This window comes from Geotrypetes seraphini, chromosome 6, assembly GCF_902459505.1.
Source record: "Geotrypetes seraphini chromosome 6, aGeoSer1.1, whole genome shotgun sequence".
Taxonomy (NCBI): Eukaryota; Metazoa; Chordata; class Amphibia; order Gymnophiona; family Dermophiidae; genus Geotrypetes; species Geotrypetes seraphini.
The window spans coordinates 242,523,759-242,550,194 of record NC_047089.1 but is presented as its reverse complement, the minus strand read 5'-3'; the positions used below and the strand labels follow the sequence as shown (position 1 = coordinate 242,550,194).

The 26,436-nt window shown below is 45.1% G+C and overlaps 1 protein-coding gene across 4 annotated transcripts in view; it reads left to right on the top strand.

The window, feature by feature from the left end:
• CDKL5 (cyclin dependent kinase like 5) overlaps positions 1–26,436 on the top strand; it is a 316,174-nt gene that overhangs the window by 175,646 nt on the left and 114,092 nt on the right. For all 4 annotated transcript variants that reach the window (XM_033950592.1, XM_033950593.1, XM_033950594.1 and 1 more), the window contains exons 5-6: positions 20,054–20,099; positions 21,817–21,953. In XM_033950592.1, coding sequence (XP_033806483.1) covers positions 20,054–20,099; positions 21,817–21,953 — 183 coding nt within the window. The remainder of the gene's footprint in view (positions 1–20,053; positions 20,100–21,816; positions 21,954–26,436) is intronic.

Below are 26,436 nucleotides of genomic sequence, written 5' to 3'. Positions count from 1 at the left end.
ATAAAAGTGGTCACAGGGATGAAGCAGGAAACTACAGGCCGGTGAGCCTCACTTCAGTTGTTGGAAAAATAATGGAAGTGTTGCTGAAAGAAAGAATAGTGTATTTCCTTGAATCTAATGGGTTACAGGATCCGAGGCAACATGGCTTTACAAAAGGTAAATCGTGCCAAACGAACCTGATTGAATTTTTTGATTGGGTGACCAGAGAGCTGGATCGAGGACATATGCTAGATGTAATTTACTTGGATTTCAGCAAAGCCTTTGATACAGTTCCTCATAGGAGGCTGTTGAACAAACTTGAAGGGCTGAAGTTAGGACCCAAAGTGGTGAACTGGGTCAGAAACTGACTGTCGGACAGATGCCAGAGGGTGGTGGTTAATGGAAGTCGCTCGAAGGAAGGAAAGGTGACTAGTGGAGTCCCTCAGGGTTCGGTGCTGGGGCCAATCTTGTTCAATATGTATGTAAGTGACATTGCTGAAGGGTTAGAAGGAAAAGTGTGCCTTTTTGCAGATGATACCAAGATTTGTAACAGAGTAGACACCGAAGAGGGAGTGGAAAATATGAAAAAGGATCTGCAAAAGTTAGAGGAATGGTCTAATGCCTGGCAACTAAAATTCAATGCAAAGAAATGCAGAGTAATGCATTTGGGGATTAATAATAGGAAGGAACCGTATATGCTGGGAGGAGAGAAGCTGATATGCACGGACGGGGAGAGGGACCTTGGGGTGATAGTGTCCGAAGATCTAAAGGCGAAAAAACAGTGTGACAAGGCAGTGGCTGCTGCCAGAAGGATTCTGGGCTGTATAAAGAGAGGCGTAGTCAGTAGAAGGAAAAAGGTGTTGATGCCCCTGTACAGGTCATTGGTGAGGCCCCACTTGGAGTATTGTGTTCAGTTTTGGAGACCGTATCTGGCGAAAGACGTAAGAAGACTTGAGGCGGTCCAGAGGAGGGCGACGAAAATGATAGGAGGCTTGCGCCAGAAGACGTATGAGGAGAGACTGGAAGCCCTGAATATGTATACCCTAGAGGAAAGGAGAGACAGGGGAGATATGATTCAGACGTTCAAATACTTAAAGGGTATTAACGTAGAACAAAATCTTTTCCAGAGAAAGGAAAATGGTAAAACCAGAGGACATAATTTGAGGTTGAGGGGTGGTAGATTCAGGGGCAATGTTAGGAAATTCTACTTTACGGAGAGGGTGGTGGATGCCTGGAATGCGCTCCCGAGAGAGGTGGTGGAGAGTAAAACTGTGACTGAGTTCAAAGAAGCGTGGGATGAACACAGAAGATTTAGAATCAGAAAATAATATTAAAGATTGAACTAGGCCAGTTACTGGGCAGACTTGTACGGTCTGTGTCTGTGCATGGCCGTTTGGAGGAGGATGGGCAGGGGAGGGCTTCAATGACTGGGAGGGTGTAGATGGGCTGGAGTAAGTCTTAACAGAGATTTCGGCAGTTGGAACCCAAGCACAGTACCGGGTAAAGCTTTGGATTCTCGCCCAGAAATAGCTAAGAAGAAAAAAAAAAAAATTTAAATTGAATCAGGTTGGGCAGACTGGATGGACCATTCGGGTCTTTATCTGCCGTCATCTACTATGTTACTATGTTCATATACATACAGTGTTCTCCCCAGAAATTTTTTCTAGCCGGGTGGGGTGGGATGGGGAAATTTGGTGCTGGGGAAAATGAAAAGGTCCTTTTATATATATACACATACATACACAACTGTTCAACAAACAACATATGTGCATAACAAATAGCCAACATACAAGAAAATGAAATACCAGCGGATATGATTTGGAACTCCTTTCAAGATCTAGAATGGAATAATTAATCAAACTATATAACAAGTACACTAAATCATACTGCATTCTGGATCCCTGTTCCCTTGACATTATGAAAGCAGCCCCATTAAACTTTAAACTAACATTGTGGAGCTATCTGGCCGATAATTTTAAATATGGAAAATTCCTAACCAATCACGGTCACATTATAATTACCCCAATTCCAAAAAATCATAAACAATCCATAGCATCGGTAACCAACTATAGACCAGTAGCATCCATCCCACTCTTCGTAAAAATCATGGAAGGTCTGGTACATACCCAGTTGATGGAATACCTTGATCAGTTCTCTCTCTTACATAAAACCCAATCTGGCTTCAGACCTCTGTTTAGCACCGAGACAGTGATTGCGGCGATCCTTGATTACTTACGCTCCTTATTCAGCAAGGGCCATAATGCCCTGATCATGCAATTTGACATGAGTTCAGCCTTTGAGTTAGTCAATCATGAGAAATTGTTACAATGCTTAGACGCAATTGGCAACAGAGGTGAGGTATTAGACTGGGTCCAAGGTTTCCTTATGTCCTGCACGTATCAAGTACGTTTCAATTACAACCTCTCTAATACCTGGAGAAACCCATCTGGTGTTCCACAGGGGTCACCATTATCCCCACTGCTCTTCAATGTTTACATGTCATCACTAGGTGCACAGCTGGCCCAGCGAGGCATAAAATTATTCAGTTACGCAGACGACTTTACAATCATTATCCCGTTCGCTACTTCTCTCTCTGAAGCTAACCCCATGGCAACAGAAGTACTAAACTTGATGGAACAATGGACAACAGAATTCAGACTGAAGCTTAATCCAGAAAAAACTAAATTCTTCGTGGCCTCGCCACACCCACTTGTCACCACAACATCACTATGCATCAACAAACTCAGCTACCCTATTCAAACTACAATGAAGGTTCTGGGGATAATACTGGACCAAGGCCTAACCATGAAAAGACCAAGTGAGTTCCCTAGTCAGAAAGGGGTTTTTTACTCTCTGGAAGCTTAGGTCTATTAGAGCATACTTTGACGCTTCATCATTCAGAATTCTGGTACAATCCCTAATACTAAGCCATCTCGATTATTGTAACATCGCCCGTCTGGCAATCTCCCAGAAGAACATGCAGAGACTGCAACTGGTGCAGAATGCGGCAGTCAGGTTGATCCTTGGGTTGAAGAAGTCCGATCACATAACCCCTTCCTACCGACTCCTACACTGGCTGCTGATGGAGGCACGTGCGAAGTTCAAGCTGGGATGTTTTTGCTTTAAGGTACTATCCGGTTTAGCCCCTAAATATATAATTGACCTCTTCTATTTCTCAACCAATAGACATAAGAGAAGTATACACTAGAGAATGACACGGTGGCGGTTTACCCGCGGCCACCGTATTTTAGCCGCGAGTCACCCGCCGAAAACGGGGAAGAAAACTAGCAGTCGCTGCGGCGACGGGGACAAGGCCATTCACCGCCCGCGGGGCGGTGAATGGTCTTGTCCCCGCAGTGAGGCATGAAGGATCGCGCGGTCCCCGCAGCTCACACCCGCCTGCCCAATCGATTCTAGTGTTTAGCCAGCTCTCTCCCTTCTCCTCACCTTAGTTTGTAGATTTTCTTTTTCGGCGACCCGCACGCTATCAGAGAGCCGCGCACCCGCTGCTGCTCAGTTTCATCTTCTGCTCTGACGCAACCGGAAACAGGAAGTTGCAGCAGAGCAGAAGATTGAACACTGAGCAGCCGCGCGTGCGCGGCTCTTTGGGAAAGCGTGCAGGTCGCCGAAAAAGAAAACCTATAAACTAAGGTGAGGAGAAGGGAGAGAGCTGGCTAAACACTAGGATCGATTGGGCAGGCAGGTAGTGGCTGCGGGGACCGTGCGATCGCTAGTGTTCCCATCCCGGCTCAAATTGGAAGGAGGGAGTGAAAGGGAAAAGGATTCTGGGCCAAGGGGATGAAGTCGGAAAGAAAAACCCACAGCAGGAAAGAAAGGGAAGGACTGGCAGGTGAGCCAGATGCTAGAAGCAGGGGGGGGGGGAAGAAAGAGGGAAAAAAGCTAGATGGGGTTGAAAAGAAGAGACACACTGGTATGGAAGAGGAAGATAGGGGAAATCTGGACACAGGAAGGTAACAGAAAGAGGGGAAATTATGTGCATGGGGCATAGGGACAGAGACATAAAGAGGACATGCCATGGGGATGGTATATGGACACAGGGGGGGCAATGACAGATACATAGGGGAGATATTAGAAATGGAGAAAATAGGAGCACAGAAGCGAGATGGTTTGTGGGGATGGGACAGGGACTGAGCTCGCAGGCTCCAGTGGCTTGCACAAATTACATTGTAACGTGCCATGAAAATAAGAGGGAGGAAGGTAGATAGATAGGCCACGCGAGAGGAGCTGAAGGGTGGTAAAAAGGAACAGATGGTAAAGGAGGGAGGGAAGGGTGGTGGTGGAAAGGAATAGGACAGACATTGAAGGAGGGTGGAGAGGAACAGACCCCCAAGGGAAATGTGGAAGACAGAGTGGGAAGAAGACAGATGCCAGACTATGCGGGAGCGGAGGGAAGAAGATGGGTGCTAGACCAATTGGGGGGGGGGTTAAGGGAGAGGCACAGTAACAGCAAATGGAAGACGCAGAGAGAAGACACACAGTGGATGGAAGGAATTCAATGAGAAGATGTGGAAAGCAGAAACCAGACAACAAAGGTAGAAAAAAAAATTATATTTATTTATTTATTTTTTGCTTTAGGATAAAATAGTATATTAGTTGTGTTGATAAAAATTTATAAACAAAGCCCTGCCAGCTGAACATCTCTTTCTCTAGTTCAGCAGCAGGAACTTTGATTTATAAGAAAGGAATAAGCTAAATATTACAGTACTAAGGCTTATATGGATGCAGCGGGGACGGTGACGGGGCGGTGAATGGGATGGCAGTGGCGGTGACGGGGCGGTGAAAGGGATGGCGGTGACGGGGCGGTGAAGGGAACGGCGGTGACGGGGCAGTGCAGAGGATGGTGGGCCGGTGACGGGGCGGTGACGGGGACAGATTTTTTCCCCGTGTCATTCTCTAGTACACACCTGAAGTTCATCTCCCCACCTGTTAGAGGATGTAAATTTAAAAGACACCATCAACATCTTCTCTCTTACCAGGCAGCATTATGGGGCAAAGACCTGGAAAAACTAATTATAAACGCAAATAACTATGGTGAATTTAGGAACCACCTAAAGACATACCTGTTCTTGAAATACCTAGGTAGCGGATCTGCACAATCTCTCCCATCACAATCGCCCATCTCAACCCCCCCCCCTTTAAACAGTTAGCCACTATTCTTCAACTATGTAAGTTCTACTCAATTTGTAGCATCTTTCTAATCATTGTAAACCGCATAGAACTTCACAGTCCTGCGGTATATAAACTGTTGTTATTATTATTTATATAGATATATATGTATATACACACACACAACACACGCACATATATATATATATACACACACACACACACACACACACATATATATATATATAAATAATAATGATAATTTATTTTTTTATATACCGTCAAAGCCATGATAGTTCGAGGCGGTTTACAATAAGAGGTGCTGGACAATCAGTGAAGTGGTACAATACAAAGTCATTGTATATAAGGTACAGGTTGGGAGTAGTGACACATTATAAGATTTTTAGGTTACAATCGATTGAACAAATTTGTTTTTATTGCTTTTCTAAAATTGAAGTAGGATGAGGAATGCATGATAATGTTACCCAGCCAGTCGTTCCATTTACCTGCATGGGAAGCAAGAGTTCTGTCCAGGAATCTTTTGTAGCAGCAGTCCTTTAAGGATGGGAAGGTGAACATGTGAATTCTGTGTGTGGGCCTAATAGCACTGTCCAGATTAAACTGAGAAGCCAGGTACGTAGGGGCCAGGCCAAAAATTGATTTATAAAAAAGGCAAAAAAATTTGAACAAAACTCGTGCTTCCAGGAGCAGCCAATGAAGTATTTGGTAGTAGGGGCTAATGTGTTCCCATTTTCTCAACCCAAAAATCAGTCGAACTGCCAAATTTTGAATGATTCGGAGTCTTTGGAGGGTTTTTTTTTTAAGGTTCCCAAATAAATGATGTTACAGTAGTCAAGTATGCTAAGAATGGAAGATTGAACCAGTAAGCGGAATGAGACTGCGTCAAAATATTTTCTGATGGTTCTGAGTTTCCATAATATCGAGAAGCATTTCCTAACCAGTAAATCCGTGTGTATATTTAGGGTAAGGTGGCAGTCCAGAGTCACTCCCGGGATTTTTAAGGAATCTTCAATAGGGAAGGCCTGACCATTCACCAAAATTATTGAGTCTTTAATTTTGTCATTTGGGCTTGCTAAGAAAAATTTGGTCTTGTCCGAGTTGAGTTTTAGTTTGAATTCTGTCATCCATAATCCAATCTGTGCTTTTCAATTTTTCCCTAAACAAGGGAAAAGTCCCCTTGGACTGGAAAATTGCTAACATCATTCCGCTCCACAAAAGGGGATGCAGGTCAGAGGCTGAAAATTACAGACCTGTGAGTCTCACATCAATAGTGTGTAAACTTATGGAGACGTTGATTAAAAACAGATTGGATATGATTCTGGATGATGAGAGGCTGAGGGATCCTCACCAGCATGGATTTACGAAGGGAAGGTCTTGTCAATCCAATCTGATAAGCTTCTTTGACTGGGTAATGAAACAACTAGATAGGGGAGATTCCTTGGATATAGTATATTTAGACTTCAGTTAAGCCTTTGATAGTGTCCCACACCGTAGGTTATTGAAAAAAATGAATACTAGGAGAAACATTGACTGCATGGGTTAAAGACTGGCTCAGTAGTAGACTTCAGAGGGTGGTGGTAAATGGTACTCCCTCAAACGTTGGAAGTGACCAGTGGAGTGCCGCAGGTCTCAGTCGGGTCCGATACTATTTAATATCTTTGTACGAGACCTGCCCCAAGGACTTTGAGGTAAAATTACATTATTTGCCGATGACGCTAAGCTATGCAATGTAGTGGACAGCACAACCGTGCCCGATACTATAAGGCAGGACCTACTTTTACTGGAAAAATGGTCAAATACTTGGCAACTGAGCTTTAACGCCAAAAAGTGTAAGGTTATGCACCTTGGTAGCGGCGGTAACCCCTAAAAAACATACATCCTGAATGGTGAAACCTTAACAAAAACTGTCGCAGAACGGGACCTTGATGTAATCATTAGTGAAGATATGAAGACTACCAATCAAGTGTAGAAAGCTTCAACCAAGGCTAGACAAATGCTGAGTTGCATCTGAAGAAATTTTGTCAGCCGAAAGCCTGAAGTTATAATGCCGTTGTACAGGTCCATGGTGAGACCTCATCTGGAGTACTGTGTTCAGTATTGGAGGCCACATTATCAAAAGGATGTGAAGAGAATGGAATTGGTTCAGCGAATGGCCACTAAAATGGTCTCAGGACTCAAGGATCTCCCATATGAAGAATGTCTAAGCAGGCTGCAGTTATATTCTCTCGAGGAACACAGAGAAAGGGGAGACATGATAGAGACGTTCAAATATCTTACATGCTGAGCTGAGGTGGAGGAAGATATCTTTTTCCTTACAGGTCCCATGGCAACAAGAGGGCATCCGCTCAAACTCAAGAGTGAGAGACTTCATGGTGACATCAGGAAGTACTTATTCACCGAAAGGGTAGTTGATCGTTGGAATGGTCTTCCACACCAGGTAGTCGAAGCCAGAAACGTGCTCGACTTCAAGAGACGATGGGATAAACATGTGGGTTTGCTCTGGGGAAATGCTTAGGGGAGGGTTCTTTGAGTGGGCAGACTTGTTGGGCCGTCGGCTCTTTTCTGCTGTCATACACTATGTAATCTATGCAATATTTCTTTTTCCCCTGCCTAAAAGGAAGTGCATGTGGCTCAGTGGTTAAAGTCACTGCTTCCATCTTCCACAGATCATGGGTTCAAATCCCTAGTATGATCAGGTACCCCAGCACATATTCCCATTTTTTTGTGATGATCTGCCATCTAGGTGCATATTGATGATGTCACAATGATGTCAAGATTGTACGTCGAACATGTCTACTTGCTCTGAGCCACAGCCATTGTGAGTAGGGTTTCTCTTCTTATTTTCTTAAACTTTGGGAATGAGGGGGTTCTCTTCTTTTTTTTCTTAAACTTTGAGAATGAAGTTTAGTATGCAATATATATTTTTTTCATGTGCTTTGACTGAGTAATGCATTATTAAACATCTTTTTCCATGATCAAAGAGGAGTCGTCTTTGCACCAAAAAATAGAAGGTTTAATATGCAATATATAAATTTTATTCATGTGCTTTGATTGAGAAACACAGAGGCCAAAAGAGAAACTGGACAAGTATTGAAGTTACATGTTTGATATTTATCCTAGAGAAATTACTGCTCATGAATCATGAGGATATAAGTGTGACCTTTGAATTGACATGTGGTTTACTATTTGTGTGTGTGGTTCAGTGGTTAGAGCTACAGCCTTGGTACCCTGAGGTTGTGGGTTCAAACCTTTCACTGCTCCTTGTGACCCTGGGCAAGTCACTTAATCCCCTTGAGCCCACCAGGACAGAAGGGAAATGTGATAATGTAGCTGAATATAAATAAACTAGTTTTTAAGCCCGTTACATTAATGGATGCTAGAATGTCTTTCTGTCTGTCTGTCTCTCTCTCTCTCTCTGCTTGGCCGTTATCTGAGGTTTTTATTTCTTTCTCTCTCTCTTTCCTTGGACGCTGTCTGTTTTCTTTATATTTCTCCTTGGCAGCTGTCTTTCTATTGGCCCGGGCCCGGGCCCCAACCATCCACTTCCCCTCCCCCTCTGGAAATCACCTTCAGAGGGACAGATTTGAACCCTCTGTTCGGGCTTACCATCCGAAAAGGCCGATCCCTAATCTTGGAACGCGCTCGCTGGGAAGGAATCAAGGTGGAAAAAAGTAAAAAAAAACTGCCGCCAAGATGGCGATCCAGGGCGTACCCGCTGGCAGCTCCTTTCCCTTCCCACGCCTGATGGTGGCCGCACAGACCGAACAGCCCGGGCCCCGACCATCCGCTTCCCCTCCCCCTCCCCAGCTGGAAATCACCTTCAGAGGCGTCCTCCGAGCCCCGGGAAGAGATGCGGCGGGGCGACTTGTCCGGACGGTAGAAGGGGCGGATTTGAACCCTCCGTTCGCTGCTCCCCCTCCCTCCCCAGCCTCGCTCGCTCCTCCATCCATGCCGTGGAACAGCCCTCCATTCACTGGGAAGGAGTCGAGGCGGAAAAAAAAAAAAGCCGCCGCCGAGATGGCGATCCAAGGCAGAAGCCTTTAACTTAAAAATAAACTGTATTGCAGTTTTTCCTGGAGGTCTGCGCGAGCAGGAAAGGCAGCACTTTCCAATTTGTCTTGCGGCCACTGGAAAGCTAAGTGCGCATGCGCACTCTGCCGACCACGGAACTACAGATCAGGGAACACTGTGTTAAGAGTACGCATGCACGCTTACCATTTTATTATAGTAGATAAAAATAAATAAAATATAATAGTGATTCTTCTGTAAAATTGAGCTGCCATCTGCATGCCATTTTACTGCATACAATTTTAATGTTAAAAAAGTATAAAATCGTCGTTCTAATGACATCATAATGCTGAAACGCGATAACGTTATAGACGTTGTGAAGACATCTATGTGACACCTAAAAGGCGATTTTATAAAGCACGCCTAACTATATAGATGTGCTTACATTTGCTGAGCACAATTTTCTGTTGTGTGTCTATACTTAATAGATTTGTGCTGAGTGTTCTGGTGCTGGACGTCTAAACGATGCCTAACTTTTAGACTTTTAGTCCTTTACAGAATTTGCCCCTTTATGACTAGCTTTCAAAGGTAACCCTTTCTTCCTCAGTTCAGAAAGATAAAAACCTCAGTCAAAGCCATGTTTAGTTTTTAATGGCAGCAAAATATCCAGGCAACAATGTTGGACAGGCAGGCTGAGATTCAGGCCCAGATTCCTTTAGAAATGTCAGATTTAGAGATGTAAATCTGTGAGTCATTAGCATAGAGTAATAATGATGGGATGAGAACAGAGCACTAAGGGAAAAAAGAAGAGGACCCAAGACAGAGTCCTGGGGTAGTGGAAGAGAATCCACCAGAGATTACCTGCGCAATCGAAGCAGGTCAAAAATAGCTGGAGATAAAAGAAAGTCAAGACATAGCACATTCAAGTGAACAGCACATTCAAGTAGTTTGGATAAAAAGGGAGGTAATTAAGTTCTGGACCTTGTTACCCAGAGGATGTGGTAATAGCTGGGTTAAAAAAAAAAAGATTTGGATAAGTTCCTGGAGGAAAAGTCTATAGCCTGTTATTGAGACAGACATAGAGGAAGCCACTGCTTGATTGGTAGCATGGAATGTTGCTACTATTTGGGTTTCTGCCAGGTACTTGTGACTTGGATTAGCCACTTTTGAAAGTAGAATATTGGGCTTTTAAACTGATTAATTGAATTTTGGATAGAATATTCAAAATAGTAAAATACCATGGTGTTTGTGAGTTTTGGTACAGGGATAAGCTAGAGTAAATGAATCTTACCTCAAATGAAAAAAAAAAGGACCAAGTGAGTTTTGGAAAAGTGCTCTTCAATATCACTTCTAATGTTAGCAAAGATTTTATAAATACTCAGTGTTCTCCCCAGAAATTTTTTCCAGCCGGGTGGCATGAAAAAGTAGCTGGATGGGGTGGGCGAGACAGGGAAATTTGATGGTGGGGAAAATTAAGGGCTCCTTTTACAAAGATGCGTTAGCACCTTAATGCGCGGAATAGCGTGCGCTAAATTGCCGCGCATGTAGTTGCTACCGCCTCTTAAGCAGGCAGTAGTTTTTCAGATGGCATACGCTAATCCGGTGTGTGCGCTAAAAACACTAGGAGCCCTAAATGTGTACTATTTTTATTAATTATTATTTTCCAATGTTCACTATTGCTTCCTTTTTTTAAGGTTTGACACTTGTGCCAGAATATTTTTACTAAATTTAAGAAGTATCCAATTCTAGAAGTGAATAATTAGATATTCGCCCTCTTTCAAATGGTATAGAGCAGTGGTCTCAAACTCAAACCCTTAGTGGGGCCACATTTTGGATTTGTAGGTACTTGGAGGGCCACAGAAAAAATAGATAATGTCTTATTAAAGAAATTACAACTTTGCATGAGGTAAAACTCTTTATAATTTATAAATCTTTCCTTTAACAGTTAAAGGAAAGATTTATAAACTATAAAGAGTTTTACCTCATGCAAAGTTGTAATTTCTTTAATAAGACATTATCTATTTTTTCTGTGGCCCTCCAAGTACCTTACTTTTTCTGCAGCCCTCACATTTAAAGTTTAATATCTTTCCTTTCTCAAAACTGACACATTTCAATCACTATATTGAAAATAAAATCATTTTCCCTACCTTTGTTGTCTGGTGACTTTATTTTTCTGAAAACAACGAACAGACTGCAGATAATGTACAAAATGCAGGCGTTGTTTATTAGTAAATGCAGTAATATATACAACCTTATAGCCAACCAAGGGACCCGACACGGTCCGTGTTTTGGATAACACGCCTTCCTCACAGATCCATGATGGTTAAGGTATAAAGCAAACTGCATAAAAGATAACAAACACACGCCAATCACGATCAAATGGGGTCAAGCAAGTCTTACACAATGCCATTTGATCATGATTGGCGTGTGTTTGTTATCTTTTATGCAGTTTGCTTTATACCTTAACCACCATGGACCCCTGAGGAAGGTGTGTTATCCGAAACACGGACCATGTCGGGTCCCTTGTTTGGCTATAAGGTTGTATATGTTACTGCATTTACTAATTAACAACGCCTGCATCTTGTACATTATCTGCAGTCTGTTCGTTGTTTTCTGGTTGCTGTTGTTTACTACATACTACGTTGGACTTTCTTTCTCCCTTTTGTGCATCGACTTTATTTTTCTGTCCATTTAACTATGTTTCCAGGGTCTTCTTGTCCTTTGACTGTTTTTCGCTCCGTCTTCACTTTCTGCCTTGCATCCATCTTTGGCATTAACTTAATATTCAATTTTTCTGCTTTCTTTTCAAAATCTATGTTTCCATGTCTTCCCTTCCCTTCTATCTCTCTCTTCTTCTGTCCCTATTTCCATGGTCTGCATCTCTTTCTTTCCTTTCTCTCCATCCCTCCTTCCTTCCTTTCCCTTGGTCTGGCATCTGTCTCCTTCCCTCCCCCAACTTTTTATTTCTTTCACCCTGCCCCCTTCTTTCTTTCTCTCTCTATCCATGCCCCCATTCTTTCTATATGTCTTTCTTTCTCTCTCTCTCTCCGTGCCCCCTTTCTTTCTTTTTTCTTTCTCCATGCCCGCCCTTTCTCTCTCCATGCCCCTTTCTGTCTGTGTCCCGTTTCTCTTCTTTCTTTCTGTCTCTATGTCCCCCCCCTCCAAGCCACCACCATTGGGGAACAGGCCGCCACCGCCGCAATCAGGTAACAGGCCACCACCGCCGCAATCGGGGAACAAGCTGCCGCCACCACAATTGGGGAACAGGCCGCCGCCACCACAATTGGGGAACAGGCCGCCGCCACCACAATCGGGGAACAGGCTGCTGCCGCCACAATCGGGGAACAGGCCGCCGCAATCGGGGAACAAGCTGCCGCTGCCACAATCGGGGAACAGGCCGCCACCACCGCAATCGGGGAACAGGCCTCCGCCACCACAATCGGGGAACAGGCCGCCGCCACAATCGGGGAACAGGCCAGTGCCGAGGTCTTAACTCTCCCTGCATATCTTCCCCAGCGCGGGCCAACCAATTCACGCCACCCGACGTCAATTCTAACGTCGGGGAGGAACTTCTAGGCCAGCCAGGCAGCAATTGGCTGGCCCAGAACTTCTTCCCAAACATTAGAATTGAACGTTGGGTGGCGAGAATTGGTCGGCTCCGAGCTGGGGAAGATATGTAGGGAGAGCTAAGACCTCGGGCGCTGACCTGTTCCCCGATTGCAGTGGCTTGGGGGAGGGCAGTGGGGAAGGGAAGCAGATTGGGGACCCCTGCTTTAGGCAAGGACAGATTGCGGGCCGCAAAATAGTCCCTGGGGGGCCGCATGTGGCCCGCGGCCGCATGTTTGAGACCGCTGGTATACAGATTTAAAAAAGGGAAATGCGTTAATGAAATCATTAGGTTCAATCTAGCCATTTATTTCTGCATGAATTTAAACAACTAAAAAAAAGATAAATATAGCTCATCCAGTCATACAAGAAACATCTCTACAGCACCTTTAATAATATTTTGATCACTATATTCCTTCCTGAGGTCTCACTGAGGATATGAAATAGATGCGATCCCCACTTCCAAACCTCTTCCACATAATTTGAAGGAGACCTGTGTGATCGCACTACAGCAAAATAAAAAAGTAGCAGATAAAAACCAAAGTGAGAGCTAGGCAAAACAGTTTAGGTAAAAATGCAGGTAATAATTAGCAATGTATTAAAAATATTTTATTTTTATTTGCTTATAATGTCATTTGAAAGCTGTTTGATGTTAATACAGCTTTAATTTAATTCATTATAGTGTGTGTGGGGGGGCAACACCTACATCAACAGTAAAGTTAGCATAGGATCATTAAATCCAGTGGCGTACCTAGTATATATGACTGCCAGTGCTGATCATTTTTTAATAACCCCCTCCTCTATATAAAAAAAGTTATTTTTAGTAATAATCCATGAGTTACACAACAAGGGTACACCTAGGAAAAGGCAGCATCTTAAACACTGCAGTGAGCACTAGAACACCAACACATGCATTGTAAAACTAAACAAGCCAGATCCTGCACAGTCAATTGATCCTGTACAGTCATTGCTAACAGAAAGCCATGTCCTTTTCATACACACAGAACAGAGATACACCCTCGCCTAATATGGAATAATCACAAACTAAAAATAGAAATATGTAAACAAAAGTTAAACTGAAACGCCAATAAACCAGACTCTGCGTACAATGCAACACCACAGAAACAGTGACACGTACCCTAATACTGTGCAAAATATAAAGACAGTAGATGTAAATTTGAAAAAACTGCTACATAACAATCACCACTTTACAAATTAACAAATATAAATAAAACAGGGAAGAGAGAAATAAGAAAATACCATTTTATTGGACTAATCCATTTTTCAATTAGTAGTAATTAGCTTTCAGAGGCCAAATCTTTCTTCAAGACAGTACAGTATACTGCTGTAATGGTATGCTGTCCTGACCTGAGGAAAGGGGTTTAGTCCCCAAAAAACTGCCTTATTTCCATTTTCTATTGATAAACTTTAATCAATACAGTTACAATACTACTTGATTCTACATAAAGCAACAACAAATTTTTTTCCACCTTTTGTCGTTTCTGCTTTAATCATCTTCTCTTCACTCTCTTCTTTCTATTCAGCGGTTGTCCTCGCTCCCTTCCATGCAACATCTGTCCTCTCTCTTTGCCCCTTCCACCCGGCCTCTGCCCTCTCTCTCTCTCCCCCTTGCATCCACTGTCCACCCTCTCTGCCCTTTCCATCCAGTGTCCGCCCTCTCTCTGTTCCATATGGCATCTTCCCTCTTTCTATGTCCCAATAAACTGTATATCCTTTGCCCTTTCTCTCCTTTGTACTCTGTGACCTTTGTACTTTGTGCCTTTGTACTCCTATGCCCTTTCTCTCCATTTCAGCTTCACCCCCTCTCCGTTTTTTTTGTCTCCACCACTTCCCCTATGCTCTGGCACCTCTATCCCCTTCTCTCCCCCCATGCCCTGGCATCTCTCGCCTCTCCTTCCATCTCCCCCTTCCACTCCATTATCTGGCATCTCTTCTCCTTCCTTTCTCTCCTTCCTTTCCCCTGGTCTGGCATCTGTCTCCTTCCCCCCTCCCAATAGTCTGGTATCTCCTTTCTTTTCCCTCCCTCCTATGGTCTTGGCATCTCTTTCCTCTCCTCTCCTTGGTCTTCCTCTCCCCCCCCATTGGGTGCAGCAGCAGCATTTCTCTCCCCCTAATTGGATGCAGCAGTAACAGCATTTCTTTCCCCTCATCTCTTCTCCCCCCCCCCCTCGGTCGGCAGATTCGCTACAGGCTAAGGCAGGAGATAGGTCAGCGACGGAGGTAAGCTTACAACTTGGAGCTCTTCCTTGCTTCGGGCCTTCCTCGCTGCTGGGTCCTGCCTTCATGGAAACAGAAAGTAGGCAGGACCCGGCAGCGAGGAAGACCCGAAGCAAGCAAGAACACCAAATTGTAAGCTTTCCTCCCTGCCCTATCTCTCGCCTTAGCCTGTAGCGAATCTATTTCTCGGACCTACTTCATTTCTCTTCGGTACCTTCTCCCTCCGTTAGCCAGCAGCAGTTACTGAAGCACGCAGCCATGTGCCTCAGGCCACGCCCCCAGGTGGGACCTAAGGCTCCAGGGCCTATTCTGATTGGCCCACGCGCCTTAGGCCCCACCAGTAGGCGGAGCTTTAGGATGGATGGGCCAATCCGGCCTCATTCCTTCGTTGGCTGCCTGCCGGACAGGTGGGTTTGGCTCCCGTCTGTCCGGCCAACTACCAAAGGTACGGGGAAGGGCAGGTGAACGGAGAGTCGGGACAGCGCACGGAGAGGCGGGGCAGTGCACGGAAAGTCATGGCAGGTGAACGGAGAGTCGGGACAGCGCACGGAGAGGCGGGGCAGTGCACGGAAAGTCAGGGCAGGTGAACGGAGAGTCGGGACAGCGCACGGAGATGCGGGGCAGTGCACGGAAAGTCAGGGCAGGTGAACGGAGAGTCGGGACAGTGCACGGAGAGGCGGGGCAGTGCACCGAAAGTCAGGGCGGGTGAACGGTGAGTCGGGGCAACCAGAGGAGAGTCGGGGAGGGCGAAAGGAGAGTCGGGGTGGCCAGAGGAGAGTCGGGCAGCATGCGCGGTATACCCATGAGCGCTGTATACAAAAGTTTCCGTACATACAAGTGTGGTTTCTGCGCGCTATACCCATGTGCGCGTTTTACACGGGTGCGCGTTATATCCGCGAAAATACGGTAATTAGATCACTGCCAATCATATGGGTGCTATTTTTTACTTATTAGAGATAAGTTACATTCTGTTCCATTTTGGATTTAGCTCACACCTGTTCAATAGTCAAAGTGAGCTACATTCAGGTACTATAGGTATTTATTTCTCTTTCCTCCAAGAACTTACCATCTACATATGTTCCTGCATAATTGAGTGGATTTGATTTAAATCACTCGTCAGAAAGACTCATTCTAACTGGTATAATCTTAATATTTGCAACCAGATGAAGGTTTCTTTTTTTGAAAAATTACTTTTCAGATTAGTTTTACAGTTATAGGAAAAAAATTACTGATTTGGTTATACTATTAGAAATACATAGATAAATAAATGTGAAATTATTATGAAGTGAACTATCTCCAGTTTAATAGGTTAATCATTCATATATGGACAACTTTTTTTCTGTACTTTATTGAAAGAGGAAAAATAATCAACTTTAATAATAATATAAATAGTTTTATTTAAGAAAAAAATAACATTAAAGCATATGTATTCTTATACAGTAGTACCTTGGTTTAAGAGCATAATTCGTTCCAGAAGCATGCTCTTAAACCAAAACACTCGTATATCAAAGCAACTTTCCCCATAGAAGATAATAGAAACTTGAACAATTCGTTCCACCAACCCCCCCCCCCCCCCCCCGAGGCTACCGGCGCTGCGCCATCACCCCCTTCCCCCACTCTAACAGGTTAATTGAGAGTGTGTTAGAAACTTTGTCTATCACACTCTCATTCGTCCCCCCTCCGGAAGCACCAGCGCAGCAGTGGTCCTAAGCTGCAAAGTCCTCCTCCCTCCCTCAAGCTCCAAAGTGGCAGAAGCAGGCAGTGGTCTTGAGTCACAAACTCCCTCAGTCCCTCAGTCTCTCCGAGAGAACGAGAGCCAGAAGGCCTTGAGCATGCGCAGATGCTCAAGACCCAGCCCAGGCAAGAGGCGGGAGCTCGCATTCACCCTTACAACAAGCAGAAGGGGTAAGGACCGTGCTTGGGAGGAAGGGCGGGTGGATGCCACTTTCAGCACGGGGGTGCTTTGCGGTTCTCGCGGGGGGCGTTCGCGGGGGGGTGGTTGCGATGATAGTTCGGGGGGGGTGTGATGCCGGTTAGAGCAGGGGGAGGTGCTCGTACACCAGAACATGCTCGGTTTGTGAGGCAAAAGTTTGCTGAGTGTTTTGCTCGTCTTGCAAAACACTCGCAAACCGGGTTACTCACAAACCGAGGTTCCACTGTATTTGCTTAACCATGTTAAGTAATGTGGTTAAACAAAATATCTTTAAATAATTTACTGTCAGCCAGGTCCACACATGAAAAACTTAAAATACTGTCTTCTGTAGCTTTTTCATCTTCATCATCTTTATTAATAATCTTGAAAAGAAAAACAAGCTTTCCTTCTTTTTTTGGTCCAAAAAGATTTCTCAGTTTAGAATGAATGAGTCCAAAGGAAGAGAATATTCTTTCGATGCCAGTAGAAGAAGCTACTGCTGTTAAAATTGAAACCCTTACTTCAGCAGTCTCTAAATCCAAATGTTTAATAGTGACCTCCACTAGTTCATTGGTGTGACTTTCTTTAAAACATCATTGGCTAAAATATAGTTCTTGAATGGACAAATTTTTCCCTGTCCCTATGGGAACTTATTTTCCCGTCTCCGTAAGTTCTTTTCCTGTCCCTGCCCCATTCCTGTAAGCTCTATCCTCATCTGCACAAGCCTAAAACATTTTAAAATCATCAGAGTTCAAGGCTTCTGCAGTTAAGGCAGAGCTTACAAGAGTGGGAAAAGGACAGCAACAAAACTTTTAGGGAAATTGAGTTCCTATGGGGACAGATTTGTCTCCATGTCATTCTCTACCCCTTAGCCCTTAGTTTATTATAGTTGGCATTACAGATGGATGATTCCTGGATACCAATGTCATAAGTAACTTCTCGTCTTCAGCACTTAAGCTTTGACCCTGGTACCAGATATTGACAATATTTGCAAGAAAATAAGCTGGAGACAGTGCATTTGGATTTTTAATGCTTGTAATTTAATTCTGTCTTTGTGCAGTTCCTTTTTTAAGTGATCACTCGGTTCCTTCCAAATTTGAATAGCATCAGTAATAAAGCAGTTACTTTTGTGAATTTTATTTAATTCTACAGAGTTCCATCTAACAACCTGTGGGAGCATTAGCTTGATTATACAAATTCATTTCAGAGCTGCTTCTGAAAAATGATTGGAAGTATTTAGCAATTTCAATGACATTAGTCTTTATCTCTGATGACTTTGGCTAGGAGGTGCAGCAAATGAGCACTGCAACTATATGTTATTAGCTTGGTATTGTCTTCATGCTCTTCTAAATTTCTTCTCATCTTGGATACATTTGCAGTATTGTCTGTGACTAAACTGCATACTAGACATTTGAATTTTTGTTCACATTTTATTATAGCTTTTGAAGTTACTTCCTGTAAGTATTCTGCTGAATAGGTCTGATTCTGTATAGGACGCGGTCTTGGTGGCCGCCTAAGAAGCAGCTGAGAATCGAATACTGATGTCCTATGCAGAATTGCGTCTGCCCTAACAAGCAAGACGCCTAACCCCCCACCCCCAATTCACTAACTGGCACCCATGTCACCGGCACCAGTTAGACAATAACGCCTTAGCCTGATTGCAAAGATAGGTGGTCTAGCGGCCTATCTTTGCTGAGGGATCTCTTGTCATCAGCTGATCGCAGCAAGGGAATCCATGATCAGTTAAGCCGGCAGGACTCCCAAAGCTGCGGCTTCAGAGAGCCCTGCCTGCTCAGCTGATCAGGGAGAAAATACCTCTGCCACAGTCAGCTGAGCTGGCTGCAGCAGATGACCCCCTGAAATCAGCAAGAAGGATGCCCACTCCCTCCTGCCGTCAGCCCTCCAACACACACACCCAATCCAAGATTGGCAGGAGGAATGCCCACTTCCTCCTGTTGCTGCCACCCCCCCTCCCCAACCCCTGACACACGCTCCTAATCTGAAATTGGCAGGTCTGACCAATACATCAAAGGAAAGACCTGGCTGCGAACATCCTGTTTTGAGGCTGACTCCTGTTGACCAGCTGTGCTCAGGTAAGGAAGGGAGAGAAGAAAAAGGCAGGGACTGAGGGAGTTTGTGACTCAAGACCACTGCCTGCTTCTGCCACTTTGGAGCTTGAGGGAGGGAGGAGGACTTTGCAGCTTAGTTCCACTGCTGCGCTGGTGCTTCCGGAGGGGAGACGAATGAGAGTGTGATAGCCAAAGTTTCTAACACATTTTCAATTAACCAGAAAAACAGTTATCTGGTATCCACCAATTCCTGTGGGTGCTGGATAACTTGAGATTTTACTATAGACCTCGTACATATTCATTGTGGAAATCCTGAGACCCAGGCTAGGTTGTAGACCTCGAAGATTAGATTTGAGGACTCCTGCCGTTGAGCAAACATCAGTATCTAGCATATCTCTTATCTTCTATTCCAAGTCCAGCAATCCCCTCTTGCTTCTCTTCCCACCCTGCTCTAGGTACAGCATCTCTCACTTGCTACCCTTCCCATCCTATTCCAGGTACTGCATTATCCCCTTGTCTCTCTATCCAATATCTCTTCCTTACTGTCATTCCCACCCCAAGTTTCAGCATCTCCTCCTGGTTCCCTAAAACTTCCTCCACTTCTGCCATGGGTCAGGCATCTTCCTGTGATTCCCTTCAACACTCTCTAGATCAAGCATCTCCCATTGGTTATCTTCTCCTTGTAACAATGGGGAAAAAAACCGCAGGGCAGAGCCTTTATGTGCCTAAATGCAACTGAGGTCTATTGAACCACATCCTTTCTGAGGCAGGCTTCCTGTTTTGGAGGGGCAGAGCATGACAGGCTATGGACATTGCAGGAAGTCAAAGGCCTCAAACTGCATTTTTAATCTTCTGCTCCTGCTTGTTTGCTCCCACCACCACCCCCTGCTCCCAAAATGACCTTTTGTTCCCTCCAGTGCCAAAGATCACTGGTACCTTTCAAGAACTGCTCCTGCAACTGAGAATAGGTACCACATTTTCCTCTAGCACCCTCTCTTGGTGGCCACTGCAATTATCCTCTTATCTGAGATAAATTTTTAATCAAATGTGTTTTGCCACCTTTATTAGTATTTTTGTTTTTCCTTTTTTTTAGGAAACAAAAGAAATTGTGGCTATAAAGAAATTCAAAGACAGTGAAGGTAATGCCTTATATTTGTATCTGTATTTTTTATATTTTTTTGCATGAATAACTGGCGTGCTTAAGAATTTTTTTGTGAAATTTATCAAGAACACAAGACATGGTAGTCCTGTGTTGAATAAAAATAGCCTGTAAACCTTGTAGAGGGAGGCCACTGGTGCTAAGAGTGTTACATATTGTAAGCTAAATAGAATTCTCAGTTTGATATCAAATAATCAAGAATAAATTGGCTGACTAGTATGCTGACAACAATTGCTTGCTTACAATTCAGATGTAAAAGCTGGAAAACCACTGGAAGCATGTTGTCAAGTACAATTTTTGAAAATGGAAATAATAATTATTTAAGACAGCATAACAACAAAATTGAAAGAGCAAAAAGAACTCTGTGCTATACTATGGCTAGAGGGTGCCAGGTTGTTAGGTCTGGCTCTGTGCAAAAGTAATCCCTTGCTGACACCATGGCTCAGGCACAACCAGTGTTGGTCAGACCTAGTAAAGTAATCCTACCTTTTCCCCATGTCTCCAGCGGGACCAAGCTGGTCAGTAGAAAAACATTTCCATATTTCCATTACTGCAACTTAAGAAAGGCAAAGATTGTTGGGTCTAACACCACAAAAGAAAATAGCTGCTCTTCAGGCTTGCGAGCCACATGCAGCTCTTCTTGCATGTGGCTGCGGCTCTCCAGGCCTCAACATTTTAATTTCCCTCCCAACCCTACAATTACCCCCTCCCCTAGGCCTACCGAGGTACCTGATGGTCCAACGGGGGTCTTTGTTGCAGAGTGCACCCAAAGGGTCGTGGACAAATGGAATGCGCTCCCGGAGGAAGTGATCCGGCAGAGTACAGTACAGGGATTCAAACAGGGATTGGACAGATTCCTGAGGGAAAAGGGGATCGTGGGGTACTGAGGGAGGTGCTGGGGTGTTGCATAAGTATAGACAGCTCACCAGGTCGTGCAGGTGCAAGGCCGGAGGGTTAGGACATTGATGGGAAGATAGGACTTCGATGAGAAACCTAGGGAGCAAGGGGGCCCCTTCTGGTGATTAAGGCAGGTCATGACCTGTTGGGCCGCCGCGGGGGCGGACTGCTGGGCGGGATGGACCTCTGGTCTGACCCGGCAGAGGCACTACTTATGTTCTTATGTTCTTATGTTCTCTCACTCCTGCCTCCCTCACGGTTGCCTTCTAAAATAGTTGCCACAACCTCTCGTTAATGCTTGCAGCATTTCCTGTAGTACTGCGAGCTGCTGCAAGAGGTTGCAAAAGTCATTTTAGGAGGCAGCCACAAGGAGGCAGGAGCGAGAGGGCTGTGCTTTTCCCACAAAGACTCCCGCTGGACCACCAGGTACTTCGGTAGGGGAGGAGGGGGCAGGGAGAGAATCGTGGGGTTGGGAGGGAGATTAAAGGGTTGATGCCTGGAGAGGGGGGAGATCCTATGGGTTGGGGGGAGAGGCAGGGGAGGGATGAAAGACCTGCAAGGAGTTGGAGGGGAGAGAAGCTACACCTTGCAGATCCTTGTAAATCTTGGGTCAAACATTTTGGATAAATTGGCTCTTTGCTGTAAAAAGGTTGCCGACCACTGATCTAGGAGAACTGACTTTGGATGATCAAACTCCTATCCTACATCTTTAGCATAGTGCTTCCCTGCAAACTCACAAATATACAATTTAATGTTTAGAGCCCTATTTCATGATCATTTCCACAATTTTTCAACCCTAGAAAATGAAGAGGTCAAGGAAACGACTTTGCGTGAGCTTAAAATGTTACGTACCTTGAAACAAGAAAACATAGTAGAGCTGAAGGAAGCTTTTAGAAGAAGAGGAAAACTGTATTTGGTCTTTGAGTATGTGGAAAAAGTAAGTGATTTCTTGTTTTGTGAAGAAGCAAGTAGTTAATTAAAATCAGACTGATTTGTATGTAATTGAACACCAGCACAGTCATCTTGATCATTTTATTTTTGGAAAGGCTGCTCAGATGTATAAACAAATACGTTGAGTCTCCTGGCTAGACAAAAACCTCTAAAGGTGAAAGATACATTATTCACTTCAAAGACTGTGATATGGCCATCAACAACTGGCAGCGAAACAGTGAAAAACCATAGGTGTCCAACAATATGCATTCACAAAAGAAAAAAATTAGGTATCTTCAATGACCAAGATCTTCATTAAGGGGGTAATTTTATAAATGTACACCTGGGTGAAATTACATGCACACTAGATTTTGACAAATTTTCAAAGTGAAGGCATGCACGTACTTCCACTTTGAAAATTATTTATATTTACCCTGTATTTTTGAAACATATAAACTTTCTGGGTTAATTTATTTGACCCCAAACTTGGAAATACAATTGCAGATAATATGATCATGCTTCTACCTGTGTATTGGATGGATAAAAATCCCTTTTCCATAGATAATGCACTGTTCTCTGAGGATAAATAGGCAAAATATTTTCACAAGTGGGTGATATCATCCACGGAACCTGGTATGGACATTGCCAGCTGCACTGTCACTTTAAATCATCAGGTAATGTGCATACTGTGTGTGTGTGTATAGGTGCCTTCCTATCTGACGTTGGCACACGGGACCAACAGTTTTAAGTTTTCTGCAGAGCTGAGAAGGTGCATCTCCTCAGCATGTCAAACTCTGAAGTATTTTTTGTGCCTTCCCATTATTATTTTCTTCATAATTCTTCCATTTCTATTGTTTTTAGTACTCTGAGTTTAGTACAGACAGTTTTTCAATTTTGGTCTTCAGGCCACTTTGAGGCCCTTTATTCCCCCAGGGACTGTCAGTGTTTTTCAGTCAATACTGGCATTGGTATTGACACTATGTACACCGATGCTATATAGAGAGCATCGAACATTGGGCTTTCTGCAGAGGCAAGATTCGATGATTCGATATCGTCCATTTTTCATGCATTGCAGGAAACGTCATTTAAGAAAGCTAAGAAGCATATGCATTCCTTCCATTCTAGGTTTAGCACGACATCTTCGCAGATGTTCACCTCTTCAACGCATAGTTAGATGTTGGCGCACAAAAGATCTCTCCACATCGCTGCAGATCATGTCTCCTCCTCGATATCGAGGTCTCCCACACCCAGACAACTGACACCACAGACTACTTCCACACTGATGTCTCTTCCAATGCAGACACTGACTCTCTAGGAGGAGATTTGAGCTATGCTTAAGCAAGAGTTTTGGGGGCTACTGCAGATGCAATCTTCACAGGCTTTAAAGTCATCCATGCCTACCTCAGCCCAACTCAAAGATACATTGAAGCATTGATCGAGGACAAGGTTACACACTCCTCGACATTGAGCATCAAGGTCAGCATGGGCCCATTCCATGTATGTGTTATTGACAGAGGAGTTATCTCCTGGTTCAGAGCATCAATCCATGCCTCAACATCCCTCAGTGGACATTTGGCACACCTCTCGACATGCATTTCCTGGAGACAGTATTTTGAGGAGTCTGACTCGGATATCTCCATCCACTCAGATAAGGATCTGCCAAACTTTTCAGCAGCCTCTGATCCTTCTCCTCCACCTCGGAGGTGAAAGTCTCCACCAGAAAGCATATCTTACTGGCTTTGTTAGACAGATGGATCAAGCTTTACTCATTAAAATGGAGGAAGATCCTTGCTTTGAACCTTTTGAGCTTCTTGACTATGAATCACCTCCAAATTACTGCATTAAAGTATTTTTGCATAGAGTCATGAAAAGATACCCTATTTAAGAATTGGGAAAACCCTCTGTCAGTCCAATTTAGCTCCTAAAAAGATTGGCATGATGTATAGAATATAAAAGTGTTCAGGTTTTGGGAGAACACAACTTCAACATCATTCTCTGGTTGTGGAATCTGCCTTCACACAGATCAAGATATTATGCTTCTGCTCCTCAAGGCAGAGAAGCTAGAACATTAGACTCCTTTAGTAAATTCTTTTTTCAAACATCTAGGTTAACAAACAGAATCTTGGACTACCAATTCTATTCACGGTTTTACTTAAACAACTTCCAGTTTATGAGGAACTCCTCTCTCAAGAAAAGCTCAAGAAATTTCAACAATTATCTATGAACTTGTTCACTCCAAGAGTTTCTAGCTAGAGGCATAGTCAATAAATTTGATGCTTCTTATTCATCTGCAGTTGCAGTAGAAATGAGCCATTTGTCTTGGCTCAGAGTCTCTGATCTTGAAACCTCAGAACAAGAGCGCTTTTCTGATGTTCCTTGCAAGAATAATGATATGTTTGGATCTAAGATTGAAGAGGTGGCTGATCGAATTAAAAAACACACAAACACAACTTTGATTCTTTCTGAGAGGAGAGAAAGAGGGGAGAGGACATTCTCTTTCTGAGAACAGAAGAGTAGAAGACATATCTTTGGGTAAGTCTACATTATTTTGCTCTGAGCTTTGATAGGTTTGGGGAGAAAAGCTCAATTATAGACAGTTTAGATCTTAAAAGAGCAAACTTTACTTAGCTAGTCTCCATAGTATAATAGCCTTTTATCCCAGGACAAGCAGGCATGATATTCTCACATGTGGGTGACATCATCTACGGAGCCCCAGCGCGGACAGCTTTTAAAGCAAACTTGATTGAAGTTTCCAAGTTTGCTATGCTGCACCACGCATGTGCATGCCTTCTTGCCCACTAGAGGGCGCATCCCCACCTCGTGGTCCTCAGTTCAGTCTTTTCCGCGGAGCCAGAAGCCCTGTGGAATTTGTGCTCTTCTATTTTGCCTTCTGACACCGCTGCTGAGTGTTTCTTTCTCGGTCGCTGTGCTTACTTTGTTTTTTTATTTGTTTGTGTTTAGGTTTTCGTCGAAAAAAAAAAAAAAAAAAAGATTTTTCGTTCGGCTCCGGGGGCTCCCGGTAGCCGCGGCCGGGGGACCTCGTTCGTTCCTGGCCGTTTTTTGTGTCCATGTCCCATCCCTTGACGGGCTTTAAAAAGTGCACCCGGTGCGATCGACTCCTTTCGATCACCGATCCCCACCGGTGGTGCTTACTTTGTCTGGGTCCTGAGCACCCGACCGACTCCTGCACTCGGTGCTCTACTTTTCAGCAAAGGGCCCTCCGCCGCCGTCGCGCTCGTATGGCAGAGCTCTTTGCTGTGGACCCCGTGGCGGGGAAGGCCTCGACGTCGGCCTCGGCTTCGGCCCCGGCCTTGACCTCGGCCTCGACTCCCTCGACCTCGCCCCGACAGCCCGCTTCGTCGAAGCCTGTGTCCTCGACCCCGAAGTCGACGACGGGTAAGTCCTTACTTCCTTCTTCTGTTCCAGCCTCGAAGAAGCCATCCTCGGGCTCATCGACGGGGGCGGGTGGGTCATCCTCGGCCCTGCCTCGAGCGTCGAAGTCGGGTGCCCCGCGGGAATACTCGAGACAGAGGTCGCCCTCGAGAGAGCACCCGCCGGCCCTGGATCTGCCGGCTATGATGGGGATTCCCGCCTTTCAGGACTTACTCCGTGCGCTCATTACCTCGGAGCTGTCCGGTGCCCTCGCGCACCTCCAGCCGCCTTCGGCGGCCCCGGCGTCGGCTGCCTCGGTCTCGGTACCCTCGACTTCGGCCCCCGGGGGGGCTTCGGCCTCGGCCCCGACCTTGCCCTTGACCTCGGTTGACCAACCTGAGCGGAGCGTGCGGCCTCGGGACAAGGTGCGGAGGGTTCGGAGGATCTCTTCCTCTTCGTCCTCGTCGAGGTCCTCCCGGGGCTCCTCGCCCTCGGATCGGCCTCGGGCGAAGCGTCGGTCGAGGATGCCCAAACGTCAACGGGCCTCTCCTCGACGACGCGGTCGCTCCTCGACGACCGGGACAGAGACCCTACGGGTTCCTGAGCTCCGCCTCGATAATCCGAGGCTTTTCCGTTCCTCCGAGGTTGAGTGCTCGAGGGACCCTTCGCCGAGACGGAAGGGGCGTGCCTCGGTGCCCCATACCCCGGGGACTTCCCGCAGGGGTTCCTCGGGGCATGGGCGGTCCCCGACCCCATCGAGGTCGCTTGGTGCGGCTTCTTGGGGTTCGGGGTCTGGCACGGGTAAGGAACCTTGTTACTCCCGTGAGGCTTCCCCTTCCTTCTTGGCGACGAGGGCTTCTCGATCTCCCTCTCCGCCTTCGAAGCCCTCCTCCTTTTCGAGATTTGTGCTTGATATGGGGTGGGCTTTGGACCTTGATCTGGCGTCAGGTTCGCAGTACACGAAGGAATTTTTGGAGGAGCAGGATTTGCCCTCTCCCCCCAGAGAGACTCCTTGGCTGCCTCTCAACAAGGTTCTCCACCAGACCTTTCTGAGGAACTTGGACTCCCCTCTTACAGTCACAGCGGTTCCATCAAAGATGGAGTCTAAGTATCGCACA